Source organism: Solanum pennellii, chromosome 12, assembly GCF_001406875.1.
Source record: "Solanum pennellii chromosome 12, SPENNV200".
Lineage (NCBI taxonomy): Eukaryota > Viridiplantae > Streptophyta > Magnoliopsida > Solanales > Solanaceae > Solanum > Solanum pennellii.
Genome location: NC_028648.1, coordinates 79,145,222 through 79,172,787, shown reverse-complemented (window position 1 = coordinate 79,172,787; position 27,566 = coordinate 79,145,222). Strand labels below are relative to the sequence as shown.

The following is a 27,566-nucleotide window of genomic DNA, read 5'->3' as shown; positions in this document are numbered from 1 at the left end:
TATATATATATATATATATATATATATATATATATATGAGATGCCAAATTAGGGAGAGAGGCGAGTCAAAGAGGAGAGTGTCAAGCGAGAGAGTCAGATACATGTATGTGAATCCACTTACACAAAGTGTATCTACAATAAATACACATAATTTCAACCTTATTTATTCGAGATACATGTATCTAAACGTATTTGGATATCAGATACATGTATCTGAAGTCCCTAATATGATATATTTATAATATTATAAACTAGCACGAATCTAAGTAATTAACTCTTAAATTACAAAAAAAAATTTGTAAGTTACCTATAAACAAAGTGCAAAACAACTTTTTATTTTAATAAATTTGCATGGATTATAAATATTGCCGTTGTTCTTATCGATATTTATAATCCATGCAAATTTATTAAAATAAAAAATTGTTATGCACTTGGTTTCACTAAATTGGAAAAGCATATTAAAGATTGTATAATTAATCTCCTCCACTTAAAGATTAGTATAAATACATAATTAAGAATATTATTAATCCATTTTGCATCTTTTAACTATACAACAATTGAAATGCTAGAAGTTTGTTACACGTACCTCTTTCTCAGCTAAGTAATAATGATCTTTATGCACCGTGGAATTTAAATTTGAAATTTATGAATTTAAAATATTAGTTCATTTCAATTAGCAGGTTTTAGTTAAATTTTTATACATATTTGAAAGAATTTTTTAAAACAAATATATGTTTTAAATCAAAACTATTGAATTTTACCAATCGACTTCCTACACTCTAGCTTTGGTCTCGTGTGTGCTTTTAGGTTCGATAGGGAAAAGTACAAGGGTGGAGCTACGGTGACACCATGTGAACCCTTCGTTAAAAAATTATTTATTTATATATATATATATATTTATTTTCGTTATTAATGACTTTTTCTTCCTTCCTTCTCCTCCTCCTTCTTCCTTCCTTCTTCTTTCATGATCAATCGGCCATTAAAGTTTCAAAACTTATTTGATTTAAAAATTGGACATATCGCAAACATGAATCACTTTGAGAAAATTACATTTCAAAAGATTTGAAACATCAAGAGAATTCCATATTTAAAATTTAAGATTGTTTAAAGGTAATTTTAAGTTGATCAATATTTAATAGTCAATATTTACTTAATGTATAGTTAAGTCATATGCAGCTCTTTGAGTGTATCATAATGTATAGTAGTGTATAGTTTATGTATAAATAAGCTATATTGTATAGCTTTTAAAAAAAAATAAATCAAAATATGGCTATATTTATTATAAACTAATAACTACTTTACTATGTATATTTGAAACGATCCTTAATAAATACCTAGCAAATTAGCATTGTTGATATATACCATAGTGTGAGGAAATGAATGATGATAATTAATTGTATAATTATCATGGCCCATTCTAAAATTGTAGCCCATGTCATTGCAAAAGGTTCTTAAAATCAAGAAGCATATTGATAGTACTTGTTCAACAGGCCAGACCAGTTGTTCAAAACAAGGTTTGGGCCATAAATATAAGGAAAAATTAGCAATTAAGACAACTTTAAGAACATAATTAATCAAAATAACATTAAATTAAAATTTTTAGTGATAATGACAAAATAGCAATATGTTATATTAATTTTACATATTCTTATTAAATGTATGTATTTTCAGATTTTAGTGTATTTTGGTTTTATTAAATTAATATATTAATGGAAACTCATTGATTGGACCAAAACATGGTCCAATAACATTTAATGAAAAAAAAAAAGAAATTAATTAACTTTTTGTGTAAAGTTCCAAGAAAGGTAAAAATTAAAATCAATTCAAAATTTTCAACCAAAATTTCAAGTTCCTTGTTCAAATTTTCCAGATTTCTTCATCAAAGCCATTGTTATCAAGGATTCAAGCAGATTTTCGAGCTAGGTTCATTATTAAAGCAGATTTCGTGGTGGAAAGGTTAGTTTAAATTTCGATTTCGATTTTTTGAGCATTTTTTGTTCAAGTTCTGATTTTGTATATCAAGAATTTATGGACAATTTATGTGATTTTTGTTTTAATATACATCATACATTTATGATTTTGTATTTTTTGTCTATTTCTTGTGATTTTTTTTCAATTTTTAAGATTAGGTAGATTATGAAAAGTCATTGATTATCAAGGATTCAAGAAGATTTTTGAGCTAGATTCATTATTAAAGCAGATTTCGTGGTGACAAGGTTAGTTCAAATTTCGGTTTCGATTTTTTTAGCGATTTTTGTTAAAATTCTGATTTTGTATATCAAGAATTTATGTATCGCAAGCTCAACAAGAGAATGAGTTCTTTAATGTAGTATTCATAGATAATGTTCCTCAACAGTCGCATGGGTCTCTGTAAGTTTGTGTTTCTTTTGATTTTACTATCATCAAATTATCAATATTATATTGTGTACTAACTTTTAATTTCTTATATTATAGGGATTATGGTATTTATATGCTAGCTTTTGCCGAATACCTATCATATGGCCAAGGTATTCCAGCGAATATTTTGGATGCATCGAGTTTACGCTCAAGATATGCTACACTTCTTTGGAATTATGGCCAACAAAAGAATGATGTCGGAGCAATAAGTGACAATGAAGCACCTCTACGATATAGCAGATTCAATGTAGCAATGGAGGAGATTGATACAATTCAAATAGATTAGTTGTTGTCCATTTTTTGATGTGTAATTGGACATTAGTTTTTGTATTCTATGAAACGATTTTAAAGGGTTCCAGTTCTTTTGTGTTTATTAATGTATAAAATCTTGAAGTTATGGTTTCAAAGGTTTTGGGTTAATATTAAAGTGTTCAAGCTTAAGTATTGCATGTGGGGTACACAAAACTCATTTTTGATGTTTAAATGCAATACATATGATTCTACCAACATACATATGATTCTACCAACATACAATATATATAGAACAAATATAATGTAGATTAAAATCATGGATACGAATACATTTCGTTATAAAAGGTATACCAAAACAATTACAATAATCTATCAAAATGTATGCATTCATATGTTTCAAATGGATGTAAGACTTGATATTAAATTATTAAATTGTAAATACAATTAATAATACTAACAACATAAAAAAGATCGAATACGTATAGCGAATATGAATACTTTTAGAGAGAAAACGAAAACAAAAAAAAAAAATTGTTTGCATTAAAATGTTACAAAAACAATTTATATTAAATTATAAATACAATTTAACTTGAATACAAGTAACTGCAATAATTTTGTTTCTGACTCATACAAATTTAACTCATACATTCTAGATAGAGCAAATACAATATAGATTAAAAACATAAATATGAAAACTTCCTCAAAAGATATTAATACCAGGGATACAAATACATTTCAATAGAAAACGAAGAAAAAAAAATTGTATTCATTAAAATGTTACAAAATATAATTTATATTATATTATAAATACAATTCAAAATGTATGCATTCATAAAAGGTATACCAAAACAATTACAATACAATAAAAAGGTATACCAAAACAATTACAATAATCTAACAAAATGTATGCATTCATATGTTTCAAATGGATGTAAGACTTGATATTAAATTATTAAATTGTAAATACAATTAATAATACTAACAACATCAAAAAGATAGAATAAGTATAGCGAATATGATTACTTTTAGATAGAAAACGAAAACAAAAAAAAAATTGTATGCATTAAAATGTTACAAAAACAATTTATATTAAATTATAAATACAATTTAACTTGAATACAAGTAACTGCAATAATTTTGTTTCTGACTCATACAAATTTAACTCATACATTCTAGATAGAGCAAATACAATATAGATTAAAAACATAAATATGAACACTTCCTCAAAAGATATTAATACCAGGGATACAAATACATTTCAATAGAAAATGAAGAAAAAAAAATTTGTATTCATTAAAATGTTACAAAATATAATTTATATTATATTATAAATATAATTCAAATGGAATACAAGTAACTGCAAAGGTTGTGTATGTGAATTCGATTATATTTGCAGAATTCGAATTGTATAATAAAGCTTCTTTATCAATTGAATAATAGAGGAGACAAATTTGTTTGTATTCTTTTTTTAAATATGAAGAATAGGGAAGAAGAAAAAAAACGTTCAACTTAATATATGCCAAAAGTACAGCTTTTAAAAAGTAACTGAAGGATTATTAATACTACTTACCTTTTTTATATTTTAATTTCCATTTTTTCTATAATTTTTTTTTATAAATATACATATCATATTAAAAGAAAAAATACGGTATTCCTAATGTAAACTAATTAAAACATGCTAGTATTACTAAATATAGAAATATTGTTACTGTGTCACCAAAAAAACTAACATATTGCTGTTTTGATAAAATTCCCTATATATAATGTACATATTGGTTTGGTCCAAAGAACATTTCCACATCTTCAACCAACAAGAAGGGATGGGCTAAAAGATGAAGAGTTAACCGCATTGAACGGAAAATTATGTAGTAAAGTCATTTTATCTTTGTGCGAACCCTCACATTCGATTAAGACATGAATGAGCAGCCTTAGCGATCTCTCTCTCTCTCTCTCTCTATCGATGCCTTTTTTTCGATTGAAAAGTAACGAAGGAAATATGGTATTAGTTATTGAGTTTAATGAGTTATATGGATAGGTATAATATTAGGTTGGTGTAATAGCAAACTGAGAAGGTAGGTGTCACATAGGACAACTAGAGTGGAGATGTATATAACTTAACAATTCAAAGGTAAATATGAGCCAGAAATTTGGCAATAAAGAAAAATACATTAAAAAAAAGTATGACAAGATAAACATAACTATTTCTAAGTGTATAAAAGCAAATATGATCCTTTTTTTCGATAAAAAAAAATACGTCTTTCATTCGACAATAGTTGTCCACTATACTGAAAATAGTTGTTCAACAATACTTGTCTAGTTTAGAAAATATTTTTTGTGTCTATTTTTCCCTTGCTATTATATACTATTTATCATCTAACACATTAGTCAAAATATTAAATTTAATAAAGTCAAAGGATAAAATAGTAATATTACCTTTATTATTTATTGTTTCTTAAGAGATGTGTCAAACTAACGGTAGACAACATTATTTCGATATAAGAGTATATAGTAAAGTTATCCTTTTAATTTTGGTATAAGAAAGTCAATTTGTATAGTCTTTACATACAAAAAGAAAACGATTGCGATCAATTTTATGAATTTTCCTATATCCAACTTCTGATTTAACATTTATATTAGTCCACGACTTTATTAATCCAAGCATAAAATTATATTATTCCATTCAAAAATTACGATATGATTCAATGAACTCAACATTTTTATTTAAATAAATATCAAAATTCATAAAATTTAAAATTTTGAATTCGACTCTGATTATTTGTAACATCATTTAGTTGATGTAAAGGGTTGACGTTTAATTTGGTTCAATATTCGAAGGGCATGCGAAGGAGATCTCTCTGTGTTTGAGATTTGCACACTTACTCACCTATTGCTATCTATCATTGGAGTTTGGAAAAAGTGGACTTCAAAGAATTCACCCTTAACCATGCTCTCTTGCTTTGGACAAATAGAAAATATATCGAGTTCATGTATTAATTTTTGTATAAATTATTATGTTTGGTAGTTAATTTTTTTTTACGTCCTTAATTATTTGTTCCTTTTTTTATAGTTGTTTTTAGTTATTTGTTCATTTTGACAAATTAAGACAGAACAATGTCCTTTTTATCTATTATATCCTTAATTAAATGACTCATCACTTTAAAAAATGTAAAATATTAATAGGGGTAAAATGATAAACTCACTACGTCATTAATTATTTTTTTAATAGATGTGTTAATTCAAAAGTGGACAAGTAAAAAAGAAACGAAGGGAGTATAAAGTAAATAATGTAGTCATTTGGAAGAGCTTTGAATCTTAGTTGTGGTTCAAAATCGAATTGAATCAAACGGTACGCCTACGTAAAAAATATATATATTAAACTTGACCGCTTCACTTATATTTTTATTTACATATAAATAGTGAAAATATGAAATAAAAATAAAATAAACACAACAACTAAACAATTAAAGAAATAACGAAGAAAGAATATTAATATAAACAAATGACATGCATGTATTGGCTTGATATAAATATCCAGTACGAATAAGTTTTTTCTTGTAACACTCATTCTAACATGAGTCTTACAATATACCATTTAACGACGTCTCGCGTATGCCCCTCCATCTAAATATTTTCACAATTTTAATCGTCTTATAAATATTTTTCTCAAATTTGTGTTCTTCTAATTTCAAACTCTTATAAAATAGCGGCAATATTAGAGGAAGAAACAAAACCCAAAGGACCAAATTCACAAAATACACGATGGATAAATTAAATATATAGTAGTATTATAATATAAAAATATAAAATATACAAAAATAAAAAAAATAAAAAAAAATAAAAAAAAAGCTCTCCACCAGTGACGGCGCAATCGAAGCTATTTTTCCGGAACAACCGCTGTGTTGATTGACTGACTCACTACTTTTTACTTTCACATGCCAAACCCTTTTCGAATTTTTCTGTTTATTTTTATTTGTCTAAAATAATAATATTTATTATTAAAAAAATAAGTAAGTATATGTTAAAAAATTAAAATATAATCCATTATATACTTTTTGTTTTTCTCACTAGTAATTATTCTTAAATTAATTAACATATAAAATGTAAGTAACAAACATATACATGCACTCTATATTTTAGTTGTCTTTTTATTTTATTGGAGAGAGATCAATAAAAAAAATACAAAAAGTGCCCAAGGATATTATTTGACTTACTCCTTAAAAAAATGATAAATATTTTTTATGTCGTATCTCAATTTATATGAACAAATAAAAATAAACAGAGTGAAACCGAATATCAACCTAGATATTTAGTGGTAGCATGCGTGCAATCCCCAAAACCAAAGGGGGCAATAAACAATGGTTTGACCTTTTGGTTTTTACCTCATCACTTTCTAACTATTGAAGATAGTAATTGGTCAATGTTAGTAATTAAGTTTATTTAGATACTTTAGTGAGGAAATTTTACAAATAGTTATTAAAATAAATTTAATTAGATTTTATAGCTATAGTTTATTAATTAAGATTTGTAATTATATGTTAGAGGAAGCAGAGAGGCGAGCGGAATTCGAAGAAGGAGGAGAGAGGCGAGCGAGATTGAAAGAAAGAGGAGACATGCGAGTGACAGAGTTGACAAAGACGAATTGTGTATCTATTAAATTGTATATGTATATGTATGTTAGATAGTTGTATATGTGTAGTTGATATAAATACGTACTATTGGCGAGTGAGATTAGGAGAGGGAGGAGAGAGACGAATTGTATTTCTATATTGGTCATATAATTGTATATGTATATGTATAATTTGCAATATATATGTAGAAGTGAGGAGAGAGGCGAGAGAGAGGAAGAGAGGAGAGAGGTGAACGTAACTATATCTAAAATTAAGTTTTAAGTGGTAATTAATGGAAACTATAGTTATATTAGTTAATTAACTAATGCTCGCTCCGTCAATTTTCATTTGTCATGTTGCGTTTTTCGAAATTCAATTTGACTAATTTTCAAAGTTAAATTAAATTACATTTATTCGATATTGTAAACAAAAAATTTAGATATTCAAAAACAATACGAAAAGAACTATAAATTAATTTTTTTTGCATATCAAATTAAAAAATACATCGTAAAATGTTAGTCAAAATTCTTATAGTTTAACTCGTAAAAAAAAATCATGACAAATAAAAATGGACAAACAGAGTATATGTTTGTTTATCCACGTAATTTCCCCTATTTTAATTGTGATCTATTTTAGTTGAACACCTACTTAGAAAAATTCAAATTTTGGTTTTTAAGATTTTGTTGAGGTAATTTTACCACTTCCTTCTCATATATTATGCACAAATAATAATGATATTATATGATATTTTTTGGGCTTGATTGGTGGTTAAAAGGTTGCTAATAATGAAAAATATAATCATAGAATATCATTAATGGTAGTTGGGGGATAGATTAAAAAAGATGATGAATATAGATATGGCCTATGAGATTCTTGATGGTGAATTAAAATAGCTCAAATGAGTGTATTAAAATCGTTAGTTCAAATTATTTAATGTGTTAAACCAAAATATCACCTAAAATGAAAAATATGATTTTCATGAAAATTTATCATAAAAGTCTACATGTTAACCAAAACTTTGTATCTTAGCCAGAAAGCAATTACATGCTAGGTCATGACACAATTTTCCTCATTTCATGTTGTGTTTTATGATTCTCTCAATATGTGGAGGGGCAACTCAAACACTATATATATTGACTTATTATAAGTGGAAGCATATATTATATAGACATATATAATGACATTACTTCATCTTCCACCAACATATTATTGGCTTGTTATTGAACCCAATATCTTCTGTTGGGTTGACATATGCAAAAAGAAACTATTCACATCTAAAGCACTTACATAAGTTTATATTTGTGTCACCTGATTTTTGAAATTTACTGATTCAACTAATTCAGATTTGTTTTACATATATAAGATACTCTTCTCTTCGAAAACGTTTTTTATCAACAATTCATATTACGACTTAAACATGAGGTCTCTGATCAACTATAAAATAATCTCATTCATTCCACCACACTCCTTGATCTCGATGGGCTTTTCCTAATTGTTACTTGCATTGCAACTCACTCTTTTTTGTTGATGGGAGAATAAGATGAAGTCCCACAAACTTATATTATTTACACATATTCAAAACTTGAACATCACAATTAATTACTATGAGAACATATATGATGAGGGAGTTCATGTTTACTTACCCTCCAAGGGAAACAAACATGCAAAAAACTAGTTCCAAAAATGATGTTCCATAACTCCTAAACTCATGAAATGTTCTCTTTCATCCAACATATATATGTGTGTAAATTGCATATATAATTAATTAATGTGGCATATTAATTAATTAATAAGTTCTTTAACAGTATAAGTCATGATGCATCCCATGACCTAAAGCCATAAGACATCATAATTTTATTAGTAATTTTTTTATTAGGTTAATGGATAAATTAAAACTAGGTACATTAGTTAGGACCAAATTATATATGAAGGTTACCACTTACCACTTTGTAATTTGTATTAATGGAAACCCCCCACCCTCACTTTTTTTTTATTGATGAAAAATACACAAAATATATCAAATACTAGAAATAAAAGATTTTTTTGCATCACAAATTAATATAATATTTATTAATATAAAACGTGATTTTTTTCAAAAAAAAGCTACGTAACGAAAAATATATTTTCATTGATCCTAACGTATCAATATGAAAATATTATTTTACTTTATTTTTTCACCGATTCAATCAAAATATCCAGATCAATAGGCTAAACATTTTTCTTTTAGTGGTGGACCTTTTCATGTTTAAAGTGTAATAAGAGATCTAGAGATAAAAAGTGTAAGAAGTGGGTTGAATTAGAATATAGAATATGTTATTAAGTGATGGTGGGGTGAGTAATTAATATGAAGCATGCAAAGGGATTCCCCTCCTTTATATTTTGCACTTTTTGTATTGGGTTTGTGGGTAATAATAGAAAAATATATTACTTATTAAGTACTATATATTAAAGTTTGAAAAAAGAAATTTAGCTTTACAAGCGTGGAAATTTTCTGTTGGAAAATCCACAAACACAACAAAATGGGGTTTCATGTCCCACCAATATTCTCACTATCCCATCTTTTAAAAAAAAAATATTTATATTAAATCATATAATTTAGCATAATTAAGTGATAAATTGATGCGTAAATATATATTTGTTACTGGTTGAATATAGATATCAAATATGAATAAGTTATAAACATTAAATGGGTAAAGAAAAAAATAATATTCAATTGAGAAGTTATATTACATCATTCTGATTATTTCTGTGAGATCGCTTTTATAGTATAATTTGAAGTGAGTCTGAAATTTGACTTTTCATAATTCATTTATGTAGTATGAATTCCCCAAAGGATGTTTTTTTTTATTTTTGACATAATGATTAATATTAATGAAATTTATTAGTCAATTAATCATGAACCCCAAAGCAATAATTTTGCATAGGAAAAACCCGTGATCACATTTTATAAGTTACTGTATTTGAGTTGATAAAATTAATTATATGATCATGACATAAAGATTGGACATAAGTGCCCCCATGTGTGTCTCTTTTTGTAAATATAAAAATAAAATCTATAGTGCAACTTTTTTTTTTCCTTTTGCTTTAAAAGTATACATTTATTTATAGTGCATCTTTTTGAAATGCTATAAAAAATGATTTAATGATTTATATTCATATAAAAGTTAATGAAAGTCATTAGAGATGTTAATACACCTCAATGCTTCATGTTTGTAATTATTATCATATAGAAATTTAAAAATTAATGCAAGATTAAGAGTTGATGATTTAGAATTTTAAGAGACATTACCGAGTTTGAACCCATTTGTACAATTTGAATTAAGAAAAATACAATATAGTTTGTACGTTATATACTTTTAGATATTTATCCTGAAAAATATATAATAATAAAATTATAAAAATAATTTAATCACGTTGTATCAAGAAAAATATATAACAATAATGAAATAAATCATATCACTTTTATTTGTAATTTTCAAAGTTGGAGTTGTGTTTGATCAGACTTTCAATAAAAATATTTAAAATTTGAATATATTTTTTTAAAATTTTTTTATGAAAGATGATTTAAACATGAAATATAATGTAAATGTGTTTATTTTAATTTAAATATAAAATCCCGAATACATTTGAATATTAAAAATTTATAAAAGTGAAAAAGATTTTTGGGTGTTATCAAATTCCAAATAAAATATTAAGTTATTTATCGAATTTATTTATTAAGTTTCAAATAAAGTGAAAAATTATCTAAGATAGAATTAGTATATATTTTTATATTTCTTTGTGGGTGGGTGTAGTACTACTGAAAACATCAAGGACCTCCAAAAAAATATTGTCTTACTTCCAATAAAGTGGTAATTACTGTAATTAATATCTATTAATCTTGAGTTAATTACTCTTTGACACGTATTAAATGGAACAATAAATTTATACTTTATTATTAAGAGTAAAATTAAATAAAATATTTTTCAATACAGATGAAAGTATGGAGTGGAATCTTGATTATTGTACGAAAAATGATAATTAAAGCAAGTATGGAGGAAGATTAAATTAGAGATTAATTAATTAAGACGTGCCTAGAGGAATCCTTTTGCTTTTTACATTGCTATAATTATGTATTACTCTACATTTAATTAAAAAAATTAGTGTAGTGATGGAAGGTTTAAGTATATTATAATATATATATATATTGCCACCAAAAGTGAAATAATCTTGATTTATATTGTTCCCTCCACTCCAAACAACATGCATTTAATTTATCAAAGCATCTTCTATTATTATCCAAAGTTTAAATTTAATTATGGTTTATAAATTAATTAATGTCTGCATTGGATCTTCTCATCTGTACAAAAGATCTGTTTTCAGCTAATCAAATGATGGTCTCTAGGGTTATTTATATGTTTATAGTACATTCAATTTCATTTCTTTAACTAATTAATAATTAACTACTTATTGTTTATTTTATATTTCTTTGTCTTCCTTTTTTTTTTTTTTTAAGTATATGATATTTTAATTGTACTGCCTCGATTAGTTTAATTTACAATACTATAATCTTAATTAATAAAGTGTTCCTAATACATAGTGTCGAAGTCAAATTTTCACAAGAATATTCAAAAATTAATATATATATATATATATATATATATATATATGTATTTTTTTAAAAAATTATGATTATAATTTTTCGCTTTTAATAAAATTTCTGACTTCTCAGATGAATTATAAATTCATTATAACCTTGGCTTAGTTTAGTAAACACCAAATATATAGATATATATGTTTTTTATATTGACCTTTTTAAATAACAACTCATAAGCTTTAATTAGATGGGGTATTCCATGTATGTCACATATTATAACCTAACAAATATCTAATTTAGGTATTATTAGAGCAATTAGTCAAAGAAGGGAACATTAGAGAATTTGACTATCGTTTTCGAATATTCACCTGCTTTAATATTTTTGTATTAATAAAAATATATTTAAATCAAGAAAATAAATACGAAAAGAGTAACCATACATCATCTGTTAGACGCTAGAGTATATATACGTCATTTACAAAATGATGAAAGTATATATATACCACTTTATTAGCGATTTGTATATTCACTCTAAATCACAAACTTGAGAGATATATATTTGTCTCTTTTCCATTAAACGAAACTAAGTGACAAAATATATATACGTGCATAATCTAACTTTTAAGTTTCTTTTAAAATATGGATATAAGATTTTAACTCAAACGTTACTGAATTCAATCAAATTCATTACTTTCTCCGTAACTCTGCCCTTGAATACTTGCAAATGTTGGCTATAAAATTCAACACTATTAGAAAGACTTCACTTGATTTTATTTTTAAAAAACATTGCACTATGAGGTGGATGATGTAAATGCCAACTACCATGATTGTTAAATATCTTTGGCAATAATAAAAAAATCTATATATATAGCAAGTCTAAGGTTTATAGTGAAAGTTACTAGACAGTAGTGTATGTATGGGCATGACTAGCCAAAGTGCAATAGTTAATATTTTGCATGCTATAATCATGTAGTATTTCACTACTATGTATTATTATTATTATTTATAGTAAAGTAAAAGAAAAAGTGATTCAACGTTGAAGAGTAAAGTAGTCATAGTAGTAATGTTTGATTAAACATTTCTTGCAAAGTGTGTGGAATAAAGCTGTTATTTTTTCTATTTTTAATGATGAAAAAGTTTTATTGTACTACTATTTGTTATTTCACCATTTTCTTTGTTATTAGTTCTTCTTGCTCCTTTAACCCCCCCACCCCCACCCCCCATCATTTAAAAAAAATAAATTATGGATAACTTGATCGGATAATTTGAATTCGAGTTAAGTAAATCATTAAAAGATGACAAATTATTTTTGTTGAAAAGTTCGTCATTTATGCAATTTAAATTCATGTTGCAAAGTGTCATATTGAAAGATAACTTTTACTTTATTCTGAAAATTTATAATTAAAATCTGAATAAAGAAATACTTATCACTCAGATCGAACTTTTGGTAGTTCATCACATCCTTGTTCATAGTTGAAGTTTAAATTATTTTAGTGGATTGAAATAATATTTGGATATAGTGAATCTTGATAATCAAGTAGCCATAGCTAGTTAGAGGGGGCCTGCATTGTGCTTGTATCATTCATGGTTTGAATGGTCAAGTTTCAAATGATTGGGTGTTCTCCTTCCACATTGGATACTTACCCCTTTAACATTGCTAATTCAATGGTAGAATTACCCCCAAAAAGGGGATTATTAAAAAAAGAAAGGAAAAAGAAGGGACATTTAATTCAATTTATATAGGTGGAAAATTAGTAGTACAAAAAAAATGCTCTCCAAAGCGATATTTAATGTTAAATTGAGATTAAGATTTGAAAGGTTTATTTTTCGCTTTATTGTCTCGAAGAGACAAAATAAAAAACCTCATTTAAATGCCACTAATTTTTTATGTTCTTTATAGTCTTGTTTGGTTTTGAGAGCATGTAAGAAAAAGAATATGATGTAACAGATTTTATTTTTGCTTCAATCGAAAACACTCAAAAAGTCGAAGGATAATAAGGAAAATGTTTTTCAATAATAACCACATATTAATCTGATCTCGTTAGATGAGGTTTGGTAATAATATGATATACATAAATTTTGTCTCTATTTTGTAAAGGTGGAAGGTGTCTCTTAAAAATCCTAACACAAGTAACTCGTACCAAACAATTTTTAAAAACAACATACAAACGTAAAGTAGACATAGCAACGAACTTCCCATACCGACCTCCATCCCTCATTCATCGCACCACTGCCAACTTCACACGTTTCCTTACTGGGGTATCTGCTTGAACACACGACTTCATACAATGCTTCTAAGCCCCTAACCAATAGACAATCCTTCAACTTGTTTTAAGAGGCGTCAATTTATGTATATATATATTTATAAAACTAAAATTTAACCATTACAACACAATTTTCCAACAAAGGGGTGTCGACACCCCTTGGACCAAGGTAGATCCGCCACTGTCTGCACATTTCCTCTTTCACATATATGAACCATCTCAGTCTCACTTTCACTAATCTTATCTATCACGAAATCACTCTAACCTTGTCCAGAATATTTTTATTTCTAATCTTATCGTTCCTATAATATCTCAAATCCACATCAATATCTTTATTTCCGCAACTCCTATCTTCTAAACCTTAGAGTTCTTAGTTGGCCTAGACTTTGCTCCAATTAACTTAAAAAATCATCTTCCAAAATTTATAAATAAAATTAGTTCAATACATGACCAAATAATGATTTATTTCTAGTTTTTTAGAGAAAGAAAAAATAAGTGGAATACTTCTAGACCAAAAAATAAAAAACAAAAAATTAAAGGTGATATGATTATACACTAATCCAAGCGTGCATTTCGCACGCATGAAAGCAATTAATTTCAGCAACCAAACTTTAAAATGTCTTTTTTAAATTATTAAATAGAATAACCCGCAACAGTTACAATCTCTGTTATAATTTTTGTCATTTCAGAAATACTCTGTGTATATTGAATAAACTTTTATTTTATGATAATCATAAATCACATAAAAATATAAATAATCATCATTCAAATTAATTGAATCATGGATAACCACCCTCTAAATCGATTAAGTCGGAACAAACGACTTGAAATGTTTTTTTTTCTTTTTTCATCATTTTTACAAGTCTATATTAGTCTCCACCCTTATCTTTGACTGTACTCTACTTCTCTCCTCTCTCTCTATAGTTCACTCTGCTTTTACTCTCTTACCTTCAAAAAATTAAAAAATCTCTCTGGGTTTTTAATTATACTCAATTTGGGTTTTGTTTCTGCAATTTTCATTCACTGTAAGTTCCTAATTTTTCCCTTTTTCTTGATAAATACTGGTGATTTTGTATTTTCTTTTAATCTATTTGCTATGAATCAGTTTTTGATTACATGGGGTTTGTGTTATTATGGTTGGGTTCTGAATTCTAAATTTTATGGATTTTTTCTTGCATCTTCTGCTGTATTTTTCACTACTGTGCTATAGATTTTGACAAAAATTAGAAAACTTATTCACACTGATAGTTCTCAAGATCCAATTTTTATACTTTAGTACTCTGAAACAAAGAATAAAGAAACTAAAAGCAAAAAAGTACAAATCTTTGGTCTAATTAGTAATAATTATCCCACTAATCAGGCGTGCTATTACAAGATTCTTAACCTTTTTCATTTTTTTCTCATAATATGTTTATATGATATTCTTGACTTTGTAAACTGATGTTGTTTGTGGTACTGTTTTTGCAGGAGCTTTAAGAGTTGGTGAAAAGCACAGAAAAACAGTAGTTCTTGAGGTTATTGTTTAAATTGAGGAACAGTATGCTGTGTTGCTGTCTATCTGTTGATGTTTATCGAAAAGTCATCTCCTTGAACTTGTACTGTCATGTAATTCTGTAGAATTAGGAAAAAAGAAGAGTTTATTTGTGAAATCTTGATTAGTTTTTCAGTTTTTGAACCTTGGGAAATTGTATTCTTGTTAGTAATCTTCCATGGGATCCACACATTTCATCGTCATACCGTGTTATGTTCTGAGGATTAGCTGAGAATCTATTCCTCTTCAGAATACTTAGTTTTATTGGTGTTGTCTTTGTTGTTGAATCGGGGATTATCGGGGATATTAGATTTCGCTGTTGCTAGTTAATTTCGGGTGTGGTTATCTTTGTCATTTCTTCTAGGAAGTAGATTGAGTTAATTGCGCGGAGTAGTATTGTTTTCCAAGCATTTTTTGGTGGGAGTTGTTTGAAATCATTGGTGTTTTTGATTGTTCTGGTGGAAGATTGTGGTTGAAGGGTTGGAACAAGTAGTTATGGTGTGCCAAGCAGCTGGCCAGACAAGATTTCGGGCATTAAAACATGAAAATGGAATTGCGGGGTGTGCCACCATAATCGTTAGAGTTATAGCATGCTTTCAACCTCTTCAGGATTGCCAGGTTAGCGTTCGTCATGTTTCGTAATTTTGAATTAAGATTTCAACATTAGTGTATTTGTTTTATCCTTGATCTTTGCCTTTTTTTTGTACTTTGTTGTGGAAGAAAGCTGATTTCTGTTCTTGTTTATTTCAGGCTGAATATTTCCGACAGTTGTTGAAACCTGTCACGTAGTTTCGTCTTTCTTGTTGTTGCATCTTAGTTAAGCTGGAATTTTTTGGATTTTCTGTTGTTTCTCAAGTGTACAAGGAATAATCTGCAATTTGTATTACCTGAGTTATTTAGAACTGGTAAGTTTTGCAATTTATTTCTCTTTTCTTGGAAATTTGTGTTGTTTTGAAGATTTAAGTTTTTATATTTGGATCATCTGGTTTATTGGATGTTATTTGGTTTGATCATCAGGTGATTGTTGTGGTTGAATGGAAAGAGACTTTGTATCGTGGTTCCGTCGCCAGTATCCTGATCTGCAATCTGCCTATTCGAACTTTTCTAGTCGTGGACTCAATATTGGGCAGCAGAATTCTGTTCCTATTTACATGCCTCCGTATGCGAATCAGGTTCCAGTAAAAGGGAATTCTCCCTTGTCGTTTTTGGGGCTGCTAGAACCAAAGGCAAGCCAACCAACTGAAGCTCACAATTGGTTCTACTGTTTACCACAATTGCATCAGGGTTTTGCTCCTGTTTTGAGCACTATACCGAACGAGAAGTTTGCTCCTCAGTCTGTTGACAAGTCCGGGGTAAATGAAGAAGCCAATGCTGGCCCCGGATCCGCGCAGAAAAGATTTCTTGTTTTTGATCAATCTGGTGATCAAACAACTTTACTTTACAGTTCTCCAAATGGTACTCCTGTGCAATGCCTACCCTCTTGGCATCCAAAATCCGCTGCACCTTGTCATCTGATTAAGGAAGGCCAACAGATTTTAGGGAGTGGAATTTGTCCATCTGGGAAATACTCCGGTGGTGAATATTATGAAGAAAATCATAGAGATGATGTAGAAAGTGAATTGCACGAGGATACTGAAGAATTGAATGCACTACTCTACTCGGATGACGATGATAGTTATTCTGAGGATGGTGAAGAAATGAGCACAGGGCACTCGCCTAGTACTATGACAGCTCATGATCTACCATCGTGGCATGACGAGATGGGTGAAGAAGTGAATAGTTCAGAATGGCCAAGCAAAAGGCGTAAGCAGTTAGATGGTGGCTGTGATATACCACCATCACTCGTGGATACTGCAACGTCTGCAAAACCCTTTACTTGTTCCGACTTAGAAGATGATGCAGAATCCAGTTGTGGGAACAGTCATAATAATCAAGTTTCAGAATTGGTTTCTCTATCTGGGAAAAAGAGGCCAAGAAAAGATCAAATTCTCGAGACGATAAGCATTTTGCAGAAAATAATCCCCGGAGTGAAAGGAAAAGACTCGATGGATGTCATTGATGAAGCAATCTGTTACTTGAGATCCTTGAAGGTGAAAGCCAAGTCTCTAGGACTTGATACTCTTTGAGCTTCTATGCTCCTGCTGATATACTAGTCCAGGTACTAGAAGTATCGGTACTCGTTACATATTGTTCTGACTGAAGTTTTTGTGAATAAATAAGCAGAAATAAGCTCAAACTGTCGTATGGTAAAGAGGACTTCCCTGAATCTCGTAAGCTAGAAAAGCAGATCGAAGACCCCCTTATGGCTTCTTAATTCCATCATTCTATTGAAGCAGTAGCTGTGCTTTTGAAGTTTTTAGTCATGTCTCGTTCATATCTCTCAGTTAACGAGTCGATGACATATACCTCAGTTAGGATCCTCTGGAAGTTGTTGCTCTTGCTGCACTCTCTTGCTCTTTTCCGCGTGATCTTGTCAAGTTGCAACCATTTGCTGTTTTCCTTGTCTAATGGCAGCAATTGTAGCGGCGATGCTGTCTTTCTTTTAGCTGTTGCTTTAGGTACATGTTGCTCTTGTTCCTTAACAAGTTAAAAGTATATTTTTTTGTTCAATATGCTACTAGTTTCATACCATGTATGTTTTGTTTATTCGAAATGGCTAATGTAAACTGTATTTTGTGTTGATTTTGTGTGTGTTTTAGTTTGTTTTTTGATGCAACATGAACACATTTTTGTGTAATTGTTATTGATAGTTATGTGATGAGTTTAGTTTTGTGCATACTTGCATTGTCCACTCAAGGTGTGTTCGATACGGAGGAAAATATTTTTCTCTTCTTTCGCGTTTAAATATTTAGGAAAACAAGTATCTTGAAAATGATGAAATAACTTTCATAAAGAAAGTATGAAAACAAATGCTTGTCTCCTCCCTCACTTCTACAACCACCCACCCCAACTCATAATATTATCTGGTTGTATACCAAACACAAGAAAATAAGTTTTTACAGAAAATATTTTCCTTCATATCGAAAAAACACTTAGAGTTGGCCATTCCATAGGCTCAATGGGTGTTTAAGCAAAGGGCAAAAAAGAAAAAAACAAAAGTAGAATAAGAGAACTTTTGAAAAATAATTACTAGTAGTTATGTAATATTTGATAAGTATAGATAGCAACATCCAACAGACATTGAACCACTGGTTATGATATTGAAATTTTGTGGACATGTCTCATTCATGTCTTAGCTGTGTATATGGCCAAGTGCATATTTGGTGAGTAATTTGGGTCCCAACTATCACTTTCTTGCTCCTTTTTACTTGATCATGTCATGTTACTTACAAATCATGTGTATCGTATCAGTCGGGTTCGGAGTGAATAATGTGTATATAATCTCAGTTAATTTTATTTGGTAAATATAGAAAAACTCTTATCAATATTTATTAATCTTGATTCGAGTAAAACATATCACAGGTTAAATATTTATTAATCTTGATTCGAGTAAAACATATCACAGGTTAAATATGTATAGTAAAGATAATGAAGAATAGAGTAATAACAACAATAAATAATACGATAAAGTACTAAAAATAAAATAATTAAAGAGTAATAATTATGAAACTGAAAACTGGTATATAAACCAATTATGTTTAAAAAAGGCTGGAGAATCTCATGTGTAAACTTACTCCTATCTTTACAAGTGTAATTAATGATTTCATCTAGCTTGTAATCATGGTGATTTTTGGCAATGTTATTAGTTGCACCTAACGGAAGGTGGGTGGTCTGCTGCGGTGGTGGAGTAAGAAATTTCACGAAGAGTGTAAAAAAATTTTTGTTGCTAGTGAGATCTGAATATATGAGCACTTAGTGCTCTTCTAAGACATCTAGAATCACTGGCTACAACACCTTATTCTATCAAGATGTCCAAAATATTTTATTTAATCACTTCGGGTATCATTTTATTTATATATACGGTATTATTTTTCGACGAAAGATGTCCAATTGAACACCTTGCCCATAAGGTAGCTACGCTCTTGGAAGCGGGTGAAAATTAATATAAAACCGAGTTCAAATCATCCGTTGAGACAAACATAAATAATGAAGTGATTTATTTTTTATTTGCTTAGGTCTTCTGAGCAAATTTATTCGGTATTCGTATTTGAAGACGAAATTAAGATTTTGAGTTTGAGGTCTTAATACTAGAAAGCTCAACTTACAGATTTTAAATAAATTATTTATACATATTAAGATAATTTTGAAGTAAAAATATAAAATGTGAGTCAAAATTACTGAATTATGTAGAATCTGTATCTAAAGCTGTAACTTTAACCCTAATTATGTCGGTGGAAGATAACATGAATTTGGTAGAACACTCGATGTCATTTTTTGTTTTTGATAAACAGTGATTGATATGTGTATTGGGCAATAATTATTTCGAATTCATGATGCATACAATTACCCATTAAAAGATTAAAAAAAAGACATTACTAGTTTTATTTCATGTTATGTTGTTTCTTTGTTTTGTGTTTGGTGTTGGTGGTTGTCTTTATCTTTGTGTATATACGTAGCATGCGTGATTTTGGCTAAGTCCAAAGATAGTGATGTGTTTTTATTGATTTGATATATTTGTTAATAATACTTTACTATAAGGGACCGCATGTTATGTTTTATATTTTAATATAATGTTTTTAATGCATTATTTGGGTGATGAAATTTAACATTTTCAACTGAAAACGATGGACATCAAACTTTTTATGGAATTTATTATAGTACTTTGTAAGTAAATTCATCTTCAAATTATAAGTTGTAAGATGTTTTTTTTTTTTAGGTTATGGATAAATATATTCGAAAATAGTATGTGAGTACCCTCCGTTATATTTTTGAGATATTGGTGTTTCTGCCATTCAAAAACTAGAGTATATAAACCCTTTATACTAACGGACATACACATATTATAATCTTATCCACCGGTCCAACATTTATCGATGGATAAGATTGTGCCATGTGTCTATTTAGTCTTCCGTTAGAGTGAAAGACATATATGCTCTAGTTTTTGGACGGCAGGAGCATTAATGTCCCAAAAGTATGATGAAGGATATCTATGTACAATTTATGATAATTCAGGGGTATATTTGTCCAGTTCCCTAATTTAATCGTAGCTCACGAGTCATGACTAAAAAAAGAGATATATATATTTTTTAAGATGTTATAGTGTTATCTTTGATTTTTTTTAATCATATTTGAATTTTAATTGTATTTTGAAGGAAAGTTAAAGAATTATCATAATTATTTTTATTTTTTATAAAAGGACAAATATAATTTTCTTTCATATTTGATTATTTTTTTCTTATAAGAAAAGTTTAGAGATCTATAAATTGAAGATTCTTATTCTCAAAACATAACACAATAGCATTCACATGTAGTCGTTTAGAAAATTTTTCTTTCACGCAAAAATTTACTCTCTACAATTTTAATGTTTTTATTTATTTTACAATATATAAGTCAAATGGTCAAATCATATAACGATCTTATGTCTTAGTATAGTTTTATGTGTCGTTTAATTTGTTGTGATATGATTTATAATTGCAATCTTCCGCATGATATCCTAATTACTTTCGAACTCAACAGAAAAGACATCTCAAAATCTGAATATTTTTTGAAATATTCACAAAAAGATTAAAATATCAAATATTATTTTACTCTGCCTGACATTTCTAGTGATCAAATACATTGCAAACAGGTCAAATTTGTCTTGAATCTTAAAGTCCCGATTAGGTGTAAAATTTAATTTTCTTGTAATCCTGATTAGGTGTAAAATTTATTATTCTTTTCTTTTTTTATATTAATAAACCAAAACGCGATACTCGTGGTTTATTAATAAATACTGCTGACCAATTTAAACTTTTAGTAAGTCACAAAAAAATTATTAAGAAAACTATTTACTAAATATGCAAATGTCAAAATAGAAATAAACAATTTTGAAAAAAAAATAGTTGGGCCTCTATAACTACTTCCTACTAGTTTTTTTTTTTTTTAAATTTCCAAAGATAGGTCCTTTTTATGTCACAACTTGCAATTTTTTTGGAGATGACTTGGTTTATTTTGTGTTTATTATAGGTTCCACTAAGGATGTGATCGATATAAAGGGAAATATTTCTCATGAAAAATATTTTCTTGCGTAACGAATGCATCCTGAGATGTGGAACTATTCTTGAACTTTAATTTATGATTGTTTGGAGTGAGATTATGTGCTGCAGGCATTTTTGTGAGTTAAAAGGACAATAGTAGACATTTGGACATGTGACTTTATCGCGTGATTTGAAATTATAAAATGAAACGTTTAAATATACAAATCAATGTATATAAGTGTAACTATAACTACCAAATCTTCAATTCCAAGTTTGGGTTGGACATAAATCACTTCTGGATAAATTTGAAGGAAATTACGCAAATAAACAAATATATACTTGTTAATTAACTAATATAGCTATAATTTGAATTTAATCACAATCTCTTTTGAGCTAGAATTACATGTGTTTCTACCCTCTCTTCCTCTCTCGTCTCTTATACATATACAAAAACAAATTATGCATATACATATACCATTATATGATACATATACAAATAATATTCGTCTCTCTCCACTCCTTGCCCTCTCTCCTACCTCTCCCAATCTCGCTCACCTCTCTCTTACCTCTCCAAATCTCGCTCTCCAGATATACAAAAACTTATGTCTATATGTTATAATATATACAATTATCCGAAAGATATACATATACAATTCGACAGATATACAAATAAATTTACCTCTCTCCATTCTCTACCATCTCTCACTCATCTCTCTCCTCCCCCTCCAAATCTCTCTCGCCTATCTCCTCTTTTAACATGTAACTATGAATTGTAATTTATAAACTACAACTATGGAGACTAATAAGAATTATTTAGTGACTATTTGTGAAATTTCATCTAAAATTTGGGCAAACCCACATTAACCCATTTTCAAATGTTTGGTTCAAATTGGGCTTACCTAGATAAGCCCACCTAACCTATAGAAATATCAAACAAGTAGATTCTTTTGGTTAGGTTGTCTGGTTTATGTTGATCCACTTTTTATTTCTATATATAAAAAAAGAGTTTTCATTTTTTTATTGGTAGCAAAACAAATAATATAATAATCAACAATTGAATAAAAGAGGTAGATTTGGATAAATATGATATATTCAAATGCCATTATTTAAATTCTGAGCTCATTCAGAAAAAGGTGCAAACTAACCATTCGCTAGAATATGAAGTAAAATCTTGATGGATTATCTAGGAGTGATTCGTATGTCAGATACATAAGAAAGTGTGAGTGTGATGAAGGAGACGGACGGGATTTGTTTATATATTTTAATTACAGACGAATTCATTTAGATTCAGTGTATCTATAATAAATTTTATTTAATTTTGACTCTATGTGTTTCGAGATACATGAATCTAATAATTATACCAAATTTTGCTCCATATATTCCGAGACACATGAACCTGGACGTACCAAAATCTGGTAAGATGCGTAGTATTGCAAACTAATGTGTATCTAAGTAATTAGCTCATAAACAAATAAAAATTACGTAACACTTCCGCAAATTTATTTATGGGGAACTTACATAAATCAACTAGTTTAGGAGCTGATTAATTTGATAGATTGTAGTTTGTACTATTCTGTATCTTGCTAGACTTTAATTTGGTGCCTCCAGATAAATCTAGATACATGTATATAAGATACATGGAGTCAAATTTATATGTAATTTGTTCTTGATACATTGTATCCAAGTGGATTTGTATGTATCTAGGATACGTAACAAAATCTCACTCGCTTATCTATCATCTCGCTCGTCACTCTCCCACGTATTTGATATTCTAGATACACGCGAATCACCTTAGATATATACAGATACATATATCACTCACCTTTACCCTATTTTTGTATCTGATAGCAAAAATATATGTATCAACATATAAGATACGTAGAAAATTTTTAATGAGTGATAAGATACATAATATTTTAAAAGTATAAATAATAATAATATATATGATTGATAAAGTATGTCTAATTACGTAATGGAGGATCGTACCACTTAATAGTGAACTTTTTTTTTTTTTTTAAGAAACTACTCCATAAGTAACGTTTTATTACAAAAAAACTATTCCCCAAAACTAATTGCAAAATGAAGTTTCATTACAAACAACTATTGGAGAACAACCTACAAAAGTAGTTTGTTTTCTTCTTATAATTTAAAATAGTCTTTTTGGTTAATCTTAACTTAGTGTAGGCAACTATTTTAAAAGATATTCTAGAGGAAGTTGAAGAAATAATTATTATTCTATTATGATGCTAATTAATATGATTATTTTATTATTAAGTGCTGGTAATTGTCCAAGAAATAGAAAGATTGGAGTAGTCCACTACATGACTAAATGTTGTAGAGGAAAAAGAAAACAAAATGTTGTAAAATGTAATAATAAGCATCATACTAGCTAATTGGGGTAAAATAAGTAGATAATTATACTTGCATAAATGCACGAATTTACTTAAGTTGATTCATGATTTTTGGAAGTTTAAACTATCTTATTATGCAAATATTTATATTATATTTACTAATTCTTTTCATAATTTAATATAATTATATTTTATCTTACTATTTAATAATTTTATATTAAATTACGTACAAGACAAATATATCATATATTTTTCTACTAGATACACTAAAATAGAAAGAGATTGAGGTGAGTGAGAAGAGGAGGGAGGCCGTAGAGATTTGTCCATGTATCCTTTGTGATTCATATTTATTTAAGATATCGGATACGCCAGCAAGATAGGAAGGAGGTGACATATACATATATATATATATACACACCTTTTGTTTCTCTTATTTCTATTGTCCCTTTTACTTTTTAAAATCTCTCAAATCCCTTTTTTCTTTAATGCATATATTTAATATATCTGATGTACATATTAATGTATCCTGAGACAATATTTAATGTATTCGAACTACATATTAATGTATCCGAATTTTTTAGTTTTTAAGATATTAATGTAAGTAAATATTACGTTGCGTTACTTTAAATACAATGGTGCGTAGTTTAGAATTCGCGCAACTCATGATAACAATTTGTAAAAATTATAATATATAATTTTTCTCAATTTAACTCGAACGATCGATTTGGTGTAATTTTTTTGTTCTATCCTACACCCCTAACTTTTTGCTTCTAATTTATAGGCAAAAGTCATTCAAATGAGCTCTAAGTCATGGTAAGAAGACCACACCCATCCATTTTTCTCCGATGTAAGAGTATTCCACAACCGTAATCTCATGCCCAAGCTAAACATATTGATACATGAATAATTTAATCTAAAGCCATATATATATATATATATATATAGGGGCGAACTCACGTTGGGTCCAGGGGTTCATTCGAATCCCCTTAATAAAAAAATACACGATATATATAAGATAAATTTTCTATAATTCTGTAAATATATATTTTTTGAACCCTCTCAATAATGAATAGAAATAGATGGTTCAGTAGCAAGACCCTTGAATATTAAGCTGGACGTCCCTAGTTTGAATCCCAGAACAACATCTGTTTATTTTCCTTTTTTAGTTTTAGTTTATGTTTTTTTTAAAAAAATCAATTCTGTTTTTCAAGCATTTTTAGCTTTATCTTTTTATTTTAAAAACGTGCTAAAACTGTGGTTTTAAATTCAAAAAAATTCAAACGTCCCATTTCGAAAGACTTATTTACACATTTATATATTTATTTCAAATCCCTGAATAAAAATCCTAAATTCGCCAATATATATATATAGCATCACTAAACAACAATTATGATAACTCATCTTTTATTACCAAATAAAAAAATAATATTATATTAATTATATTGGATGGGAGACTCTTCCCACCTTTGCATAGTTTTCTGTTTTCATAATTCATTTGATAGGAATATATCAGATTACTGTAAAAGGTTAGGTATGGTGCAGAATTTAGTCATCCATTCTTTATTTGTCTTTGACTTTGCATAGAAGTCCTAGTAATTTTTAAAAAAAAATAAACTTATCACTATCACGTTCACAATTTATATGATAATATTCCGCTAAATATAGATTTAAAAAAAAAGTTCAAATTTTGTGATTTAAAATAAAGTATAAATATTAAAATAGTTATAAATACTTATTTTAAAATGATAAATAAATATCGTTATATAAATGGTCAGAAAAGTATAAATTTATGATATTTTCATTATTTGTTACACTGTCATATAGCATCCAACTTCTCAAATATCAATATGGGTTGCGCCCTTTAGGTAAAGTGGGTTAACTAATTATTGATATAAGAATTAATTATAACATTATAGTAATTCAAAATATAAGTGGATTATATTAAATGTCATCTTAATTAATCGGATCAACGTGACAGATCAAACAAATGAAATTTCTCTATATTTACTTGACTAAATGATTATTTTGAACTTTACGCGCCAAAATATGACAATACATAGATATTTTTTTTAAAAAAATAACATATATTAAATAATCAAAGTGTCCATACAAGGCACGGGTGAAATATTTTTGTCAACTATTACGTTTCCATTATATTATTAAAAAAAAAAAAGGGTTATCGGGACTGCAAAAATTCAACTCAAACTATTCAAGAAGTAATATTCACGTTACAAGAAAAAAATACTAATTAAATTGGGGTTACAATTATTTTTTCATCTTTTGAATTATGAGTACTATCAAATATAAAATATTTTATTTTATTTATTTTATTTTAGTAAATATAGATATTAGAAGTAGTTACCACTAGCAACAGTATCTTTGAAAAATCTATTAGATAAGAAATAGAGGTAGCCCATGAAAGTCTTTTCTTTAAATTATTCTTTTAAATTATTGCAATTTTTCCACAATAAGTCATACAAAACTAGCATTTTACTGGAAAAATGCAAATGTTTCAATTATATTATTGTGGATTTAACAGCAATAGCTGATGTTCCAAATAATTAAGGAAAACGACATAAATTATTTTTGTTTGAATATTCGTTTTTACGTATTGTTTTATATTGTATTGAATTGATGGTGTTATATTACTTTTTATATAGTGTTTAATTAGATTATATCGTATTTTGTTACTTCATAATGTTACTTATCAGCAATCGGAAGGATAAATTTATAGCATGACATAATGTATAATAGATAAATGTGCTCTTTAATTTGGATTTAACTTGTATTTGTCTTCAAACTTTGAGTGTGTACAAGTAGACATATGCAGCCTATGTGACGTCCTATGTGGTAAATTTGCATCCTACGTGACGTCCAATCTGTATTATGTCACGTAGGATACGTGTGTTTGCTTGTTCAATTTTTTACAAGTGTTTACTTGTGCACATCCGAAGCTGGATATCATTGACAACTAAAACCACGTTAAATGACACATGTATTATGCCTTACATATAATATGTCTGTAACTTGGTTTAAACTGACATTTATGTCCGTAAACTTTAAGTGTGTACAATTAAATACTTAAAATGGTATAAAATTGAATAAGTAGACACAATTGTCCTACGTAGCAAATATACAAAGGGCGTCATGCTAAATGCCCCATTGGACTTGAATTGACACGCAAGACGTCAATTAGGACGTGTGTGTCTATTTGTTCAACTCTATACAAATTTAGTTATCTACTTGTACACATACAAAGTTGAAAGACATGTATTTCAAATTAATGAGATCAAGTTAAATAACACATTCATGTATTATGTCAAATAATTACTTACTTAATAGTACCAAGTAATCAAGGGCAAAATAAACTAACAATGCGACCATATCAAATTAATCATTACATGAAAAAATGACACTTCTCGTAATTACATAACAATAAATTTTACTATACAATACAATATAACAGGTAACA

At 28.0% G+C, this 27,566-nt stretch overlaps 1 protein-coding gene and 1 long non-coding RNA gene across 4 annotated transcripts; both read left to right on the top strand.

Annotated features, from left to right (window-relative positions):
• The first annotated feature begins 1,781 nt into the window (after window positions 1-1,781).
• Window positions 1,782-2,817, top strand: LOC107006071. Of its 2 annotated transcripts, none has more exons than XR_001454967.2 (3): window positions 1,782-1,956; window positions 2,130-2,216; window positions 2,455-2,817. It is a non-coding gene; the product is annotated as an uncharacterized LOC107006071 (long non-coding RNA). The 2 variants fall into 2 exon arrangements; XR_001454966.2 differs by having other exon boundaries at window positions 2,125-2,216.
• A 12,157-nt stretch (window positions 2,818-14,974) lies between these two features.
• LOC107006029 (transcription factor bHLH143-like) lies at window positions 14,975-18,364 on the top strand. Of its 2 annotated transcripts, XM_015204670.2 has the most exons (5): window positions 14,975-15,121; window positions 15,564-16,245; window positions 16,378-16,532; window positions 16,645-17,717; window positions 17,851-18,364. In XM_015204670.2, exons 4-5 carry the CDS (start codon window positions 16,662-16,664, stop codon window positions 17,854-17,856), a joined length of 1,062 nt encoding a protein of 353 aa, XP_015060156.1. In that variant the 5' UTR covers window positions 14,975-15,121; window positions 15,564-16,245; window positions 16,378-16,532; window positions 16,645-16,661; the 3' UTR covers window positions 17,857-18,364. The 2 variants fall into 2 exon arrangements, with proteins under 2 accessions (XP_015060156.1, XP_015060155.1); XM_015204669.2 differs by having other exon boundaries at window positions 16,645-18,364.
• Window positions 18,365-27,566: the final 9,202 nt, after the last annotated feature.